The following is a 7606-nucleotide window of genomic DNA, read 5'->3' on the forward strand; positions in this document are numbered from 1 at the left end:
GGGTAAGGAGGCACCTAATGAATAGCAACAGCACTGGGTGCAGTGGCTCATGCCTGCAATCCCAGCACTTTGGGAGGCCAAGGCAGGTGGATCATCTGAGGTCAGGAGTTTAAGACCAGCCTGACCAACAGAGTGAAACCCATCTCTACTAAAAATACAAAATTAGCTGGGTGTGATGGCACATGCCTCTAATCCCAGCTACTAGGGAGGCTGAGGCAGGAGAATCGCTTGAACCCAGGAGGTTGCAGTGAGCATAGATTGTGCCACTGCACGCCAGCGTTGGTGACAGAGCGAGACCCTGTCTCAGAAAAAACAAAAAAACAAAAAAACAAAAAAACAAAACAAAACAAAAAAAAAAACACTAGCAACAGCAGGAAACTGTTGCCACCCTTGGCCTGAAGGTATAGGGAGGGCGCCTGGAGCTGTAGCCACGGAGGAGCATGGTCACAGCCAGAATCTCAGCCTGGTCCAGCGGGCCTCATCCATGCTCGCCTCTCCTGTCTCTGACTTTCACTGACTGAACTCAACCAGAAGCCGGAGCCTGGTGATCCCTGCAGATACAGTCTGTAGAGCTCAGGCTCCCAGGACAGGGTAGAGAAGAGCCAAGAAAGAATCTAGGTGGTGGGAGGGCAAATGGAGAGAAACCAGCATGGAGGGGAGATGCCTCTGCTTTGTGAGCAACGTGTATATGATTAGTTTGCCTACCAGGTAATCAAGCACTGAGTCGAAACCTGTAGATGGGAGTTCTAAGTCTCATGTTTTGTATAGTTAGGTGTTTGTGTGTGCAAGCTTCTTAAAATTGGTGCCACTAATTAGTAGGTCTTGGGTGGGGCAAGGGCATCTATGTTTTTAAAAGCTTTTCAAGTAATTTTGATAGGTACCACTTGTTGAGAACCACTGATACAGTCCACCTTCTCATTTTTATAGACAGGCCAACTAAGGTCTAGAGAAGTGAAAAATGCCCTGACTTTGCAACTTTCTGTTTGAGAATATCCCTTAGGTGATGTTAGAGGGTTTGGCTGGAAAATTGGAATGTTTGCACGTTTTACTAGCCCATTTCCTCCATTTTATTCAGGAGGAAATGAAAACTCCAAAGATGGAATGATGTGCTCAATCATACAACCACAGCAGTGAGTCACGGAGAAGGAGCACTAGGACTAAGTATGGCATTTCTATCTCAGATCAGTGTTCTCTCTAGGAAGCACACTTTGTAGGAGTGTGTGAGTGTGTGTGTGTGTGAGTGACAAAGCCCTGGGGCAGCAGTTCTAGTCCTTCATTCTGGTAAGGTGGTCTCCTTGAAGTCCCTAACTGGAAAGAAGGTGGAGTAGGCAGAGGTCAGTGACCCTTAGAAGTTTATGCCCAAGGGGACTGGAGGGGACGGGGGAAGATCTGGGTGATCCCTGTTCCAAGCCTTGACTCTCACTCTTGTTGCACTGGGCTCTGAATCTCTGGTTGGTGACAGAGCGAGTTGCCAATTTTCTCACCGGAAGAGGACTATCACCCCTCTGAGTGGGTGTCAGGTCAACAGCACAGACTTTAGGGAAAACTGAGTAGGACTCAGAAGAAAAAGGAAGAGAGCCATTGTGAGAGGGGCTCATAGACTTCAGCCCTCGGGTCTCTGCCCAAACAGCACAAGGCTCAGGACCAGCACAAGGGCCTGTGCCATCATGCCAGGATGTCTGAAACTCCTTTATGGCTGCTAATTAGGGGCTGGTCACCCCCTTCCCACCAATTCCCAAAGCCTGACACACAGCTACTGCCCTTCGACAGCAGATCGCAGACCACTCGCCCATCCTTTGCGATATAGCTGAAATCTCCGTCTCCAGGACCGCTGAATTTCCTAAAACCAGCAGCATTTTTTCTTTCTCAACCTACACATGTCAGAGTTGGGTGGAACCTTAGAAATCACGTGCTCATCTTCTAAGCGAGGAAATCAAGACCAGAGAGTGGAAGTGATTCACCCAACCTAACAGCATGGAAGCGACAAAACTGGGACTAGATTTCAGTCCATCTGGCCACTTACCTGTCCATCCATGTAATTCCAATGTTTCTGAACATGCACGGCTCTGAACGAGCTTGTGTTCCTTCAGTCTATGTAAAATCAACACTAAATCCACTTGGGAGGTATTTTTAGCTCGTGCTCCTTTGGGTCCTTGAGTTTGCTCAGGTCTGCCTGTCTTTCTTGGCGGTCTCTTGCATGTGTGGCACTTGTCTGAGTTGTAAGAGGTGTGTGCCTATGGGCAGTTATCTGTGTTTCTATACTAGGATCATGGGTCAATGAGCTGCTGCTCGCCTGTATATGTCTCTATTCTTATGTGGAGGATATGTGTCAATTTGTGGTTGTTGGTTTTGCATCTGTGTACTTGTTGAGTGCTTAAGAGTAATTGTGATTCTGCATGTGTGAGTATATATGCTACGATTATGGGTCTATGGCAGTTGCATAGACCCATTGCTGATTTTCAAGTTGAAGGTTGTGCGTTTGCTGATCATTTGGATGTGTGTTGGTACACAGTGAAGATTTTGGGTCCAATTGCAGTTGTATCGGGGTGGACTGCCTGTTTAAAGGCTTAAGGGAATCTGTCTGCCTTTTGCTCCTGGGTTATGAGGAAATGTCTGTGGCTATGCGTCCAGGACATCAATGTGTTTGTCTCTGAGCCAAGCTCAGTCCTCACCCAGGCATCGGGGTCGCGGTCACGTTCCTGTTCCGTGGCCGCCTGGCACGGCCTCCCGAGGGGGCGGGGCGTGGGGGCCCCCGCCTCTTGACCCCTGGGAGATGCCTCATTTCTCCGAGCTGCAGCCAGGGGCCTGGCCGGCGTCGCCAGCCGGGCCCCGCCCCTCCGGCTCCCGCCCGCTCATTGGACGTGGCTGCGGTGACGTCATGGGGCTCGCTGACAGAACCCGGGCGCCCGGCGCTCTGGAGATACTGCCCGTCCCTCCCGGCTTTGTAGAGTCGTCGCCGGCTCACCTGGCCGCAGGCGCGTCCTGGCCGCTGCAGCCCGGAGCGGGGTGCCAGCCGCCGCCTCCGCCGCCGCCATGGTGTCCCCGGTCACTGTGGTGAGTGAGCGAGGAAGCGAGCCAGTGTTCGGCGCGGCCGGAGCCCACCGGCCTGGCCACCGGGCTTCGGCAGGCCGAGCTGCTGAGGGCCGAGGCGGGGCGGGGGTCCCGCGGCGGCCGGCGTCCCCCGGCGGGAGGCGGGTGCTGTCACGGCCCCCTGCTCCTCAGACCCGCGGCGCCCCTCCTCGCGCGCCCCCAGCCCGCCCGCGTGAGGGAGGAAAACAGCGGCCACGTGACTCGGAAGCGTGACTTTGTTGATCTCCGCGTATTTGGCGCGGGTCCGCGGGGTCGGGGCCCGGGAGAGGGAGGGGACCGCTGCCGTCCTCCGGGTTCTGCGTAGGCGGACCACAGGGAGGCGTGGGAGAGGGTGGGGGGAGGCTGGGAGGGTGACAAGGACCTCCTGGGAATGCTGTCCTAAGTTTGTTTCCTGACCCTCCTCATTTCATAAACAAGTCGGTGGACGCCCCTGAGTCTAAGGAGCGCTGATAAAGCGCTGGGGGAAGAGGAGGCATTCTCCATGACACCCTCTCCTTTTCAGACTTTCTCAACTTGAACCTTTTGTTTCGTCTCCCCATCCTCCTTATTCTACTGCTGGCTTCTCTGTATCTGTCAGGATCTCCCCAGCTACTGTCAGCATCTCCTTCTAGAAAATATGGGGCTGGGGGATGGCATAGAGTGGAGGTTGATGCTCCCAAGGGCTGCCAGGTGGTTGCTGGGCATTGTGGGTCTGGGCATTCCCTCCAGCCTCCTCCTCTGACCATGCCCCTACCCTGACCAGCCTTAATTTCCATGGGAAGTGGAAGTCATGTCTTCTTCCTGCTCTTACCTCTGGCAGAACAAGGAAAGGCTTGGGACCCTGGACCCACCCATCTTCCACTTCCCAATCCTCCTCATCACACTCTGATCAGTCCTTGTGTACCTGGTGGTCTGGGAGTCCGAGTGTTTCCTGAGTACTGTGCTGGATAGCTCACCTAGCGACAGACCCAATCACTTTGGGCAGAGTGTGGGTGTACAAAAAACCCCAGCTGTTCCATATCACCCTCAGGGAATCTGTTAGCAGCCCAAGGAAAGGAGCTTCAAGGATCACAGATTCAGAACACTGCAGCAGCCCCCTCCCCCAGCTTGGACTCTGCCTGTAGTGGCCTTGGGTACAACCTTTCTTTAGCTGCCCTCTGCTAATCCGGCTGAGACCAAGTCAGCTGCTCTAACTTCCCCCTCTCAGTTCCCCATCTCCCAGCCTGTCTGCTGGCTCCAGATCAGAAGCTGGGAAGAGAACCCCTCCCTGCTTCCTGCCTGTTTCTGGTGTGCCTTGAGTTGCTCTTGTTCTCTGGGAAGTGAGGCTGACTGAGACACACCCTCTCTTCCCCCAATCCTTGAAATCTTTGGTGTTTGAAGGACAGTTTTCTTGCTCCCAACTAATGGGTCCGTTTGTCTTGCCAGCATCCCTAACATAGCTCTCCTTGCCCTTGATGCCACCTTTAGTCTGGGGCAGGTTGAGTGGAGGCTGAGGAAGAGATTGGTTGAGGAGAGAGGCTGTGGAGGCTGAGGTGGTTGGCACTGCCTGCCCTCCCACATTCCTGGCGCACACCTGGTGTTGCCAGGGCCCTAAGGCTGTGCCCTGGCCTCATGCTGAGGATCACGAGTTGGCCAGTCGGGCGTCTCTGTGGTTTCCCACTGACTTCACTCCATTCCAGACAGCTGGGGGCTGTTGCTGGCACAGAGAGGGGCTGAAGGGGCCTTGAGGAGGGAGAAGGAGGGGGCAGGAAGGGAGAAGCACACTAGGCTGCCGAAGGGGACATTATTCCAAAGTCTGCTGCCTAGTGAGTGACTATTCCAGCCCAGCCTCAGGGCCAAGAGTGGAGGCAGATGGCAACAACAGTGGAGCCCTTTCCCTTCCTAATATACTGAGCCTCAGGGCAGTGATGGGTTTGGCCACACCCTGCTGGCTGGTAGGAGCAGGCCAGGGTGGGTTTCTCTGTGTCAGTCTTCCCAGGTTGGGGGTGGAAGTGAGGTGTGGGTGTGGGTGGGAGTGTCTCTGGGGTGGATACCTAGGCTGAGGGTGCCAGCTGTAAGCCCCCAAATTCTGAGTGCTGCCGCTGTCCTGTGTCCTCCAGGTGAAGAGTGAAGGACCCAAACTGGTGCCGTTCTTCAAGGCTACCTGCGTGTATTTTGTGCTCTGGCTGCCCTCATCTAGCCCATCGTGGGTCAGCGCCCTCATCAAGTGCCTGCCCATCTTCTGCCTCTGGCTCTTTCTTCTGGCCCATGGCCTGGGATTCCTGCTGACCCATCCCAGTGCCACCCGCATCTTTGTGGGGCTTGTCTTCTCTGCTATAGGTGACGCCTTCCTCATCTGGCAGGACCAAGGATACTTCGTGCATGGTCAGTGGCCATTATAGTGGCCTGGGAGGAGTCCTGGGGCTGGGGGATAGAGGGTCCTGGGCTGTGGGCAAAGATTTGGAAGAGGGAGTTTTTGAACCAGAGTATGGGGAACCTGAGGGTTTCTAAGGCCAGGGACTGTGAGGGTCCCTGTTAGCAGATGACCTCCGCAGGGTATCTAGTGATGAGTTGCAGAGTCCTTCAGGGGACTGGGGTGGTGGTCTTTAACTTTAGACCTTCCTATCTCTGTTATCCCAAAGCAAAGATGCTGGGTTATCCCAAACACTCCACTTCCCTATCTCCATCCCCACTCTCACCCCATTACTCATTCTTCATCAAGCTTGCCCTCAGCTGCCTTTGCCCCTCTTACCCCCAGGTCTGCTGATGTTTGCTGTGACCCACATGTTGTACGCCTCAGCCTTTGGCATGCGGCCATTGGCTCTTCGGACAGGTCTGGTGATGGCAGTGCTGTCGGGCCTGTGCTATGCCCTCCTCTACCCGTGCCTCTCAGGTGCCTTCACCTACCTGGTGGGGGTCTATGTGGCCCTTATCGGCTTCATGGGCTGGCGAGCTATAGCAGGGCTGCGGCTGGCCGGGGCAGACTGGCGCTGGACTGAGCTGGCAGCCGGCAGTGGCGCACTGTTCTTTATCATCTCAGACATGACCATCGCCCTCAACAAATTCTGTTTTCCTGTGCCCTACTCTCGGGCAGTCATCATGTCCACCTACTATGCGGCCCAGATGCTCATCGCCTTGTCAGCTGTCGAAAGCCGGGAGCCTGTGGAAGACTATAGACTGAGCAAGGCCAACTGAGGTGCCAGGGTCTGGTCACCCCTCTCTCCTCCTGGGGCTGGGGCCCAGATCCTGGGCACCTACAGGAGCTGGATCAGGATGGCTGCAGCGCCAGCCTGTGGCAGCAGGTACTGCCTGGGGAATCTGCAATTTTTGGGAGTGGGGAAGCTGGAAAAGGATCTCCCTAGCAGAACTTGTGGTCCAGGACAATGCTGAGAGCTAAAAGAGCCAGCCTAACCCCTGACTGGAGCCAGAAGTAGAACTCTCCCCACCTCTATACTATCAGGACTTTAAAAAGCGCCCCTGGAAGGTGATGGTGCTCAGCTTCTTGACACCCGTCCTTCCCCTACTAGGTGGAAGAGTCTGACGCCATGTGTTATGCCTAGGACCAATGGCAGTGCTGGGTTCACCCACTCCTCCGCTTTCTCATCTGCAGAGAGTTGAGGGAAATGGGAGAATCTGTACTGAGAAGACTCAGACCCAGGAGCCCCTTTCACAGGCCCCTAGTTGGGGAGATTGAATGAGAGTGGAGCCTCCCTTTCTTTTCCCTCTTCTATCCTTGTTACTTGAACAATCTCTATCTCTAAGTGGTGGGTGGGGATGTGAAGACGTGTGGGTCCAGGCTAGGCAGGAGAGAGAACTTTGGTCTCAGAGCTTGGGGTCTCAATAATTCAAGTGGCCCCATCTCTCTCTCAGGCAAGCCCAAAACTCAGGTCCCATATACCACCCTTAGATCCTATCCCCAAGGCTAGGGTGAACCATGCCAAAGGAAGGGGCCAGCCTCTGTGTGTGTGTGTGTGTGTGTGTGTGTGTGTGTGTGTGTAGTCTGTCTCCCAGTCTGCCTTTGTCTTTATCTACATGTCTCTGTCCTGCTGTCTGTCAAATGTCTCACAGAGAGAGGGCCTCAGGGAGCTGCTGAGGGGTGCTGAGCCTGGCTCAGGGAGCTGGGACCCCTCCCCTCCGACACACACACAAGGCTTTCCTCCTTGCCTCTCCTACACTAGGAGCAAGAGGAGGGGGCTCCGATGACACTCCAGGGTTTTAAGACCCAAGGCACATTCAATGCAAGGGGAGCAAGGGTGGGACAACTCCATCTTCTGCTGCCCATGTGAAAAAAATAAAAATCAAGAGCCATTGGCTGCCCTGCTTGTCCGCCTGTGTGGCATGTGCCTATCTTGGAGAGGGTGTGGGGACATGGTGCCAGGGTCTCTGGCTGTCCTCACAGCCTAGGCACAGTCCTGGGCAGTGCATGTTGGTGCCAGGCTGGCTCCCTGGCTCTGGTGACACTGCGCTGGTTGCAGTGTATCTCACTTCCCTGGTGTGGGTGAGGATGTGGTTTAGGATGGGGATGGGTAGCATTTGCCACTGTCTAAATTTGGCCTTG

General features: G+C 54.8%; 1 protein-coding gene across 1 annotated transcript; it reads left to right on the top strand.

Annotated features, from left to right (window-relative positions):
• Positions 1 to 2875: 2875 nt before the first annotated feature.
• TMEM86A (transmembrane protein 86A) lies at positions 2876 to 7374 on the top strand. The gene is made up of 3 exons (XM_039470908.2): positions 2876 to 3054; positions 5169 to 5433; positions 5807 to 7374. The coding sequence occupies exons 1-3, from the start codon at positions 3034 to 3036 to the stop codon at positions 6241 to 6243; spliced, it is 723 nt and encodes a 240-aa protein (XP_039326842.1). The 5' UTR covers positions 2876 to 3033; the 3' UTR covers positions 6244 to 7374.
• The last annotated feature ends 232 nt before the right edge of the window (positions 7375 to 7606 follow it).

Source organism: Saimiri boliviensis, chromosome 6, assembly GCF_048565385.1.
Source record: "Saimiri boliviensis isolate mSaiBol1 chromosome 6, mSaiBol1.pri, whole genome shotgun sequence".
Classification (NCBI taxonomy): Eukaryota; Metazoa; Chordata; class Mammalia; order Primates; family Cebidae; genus Saimiri; species Saimiri boliviensis.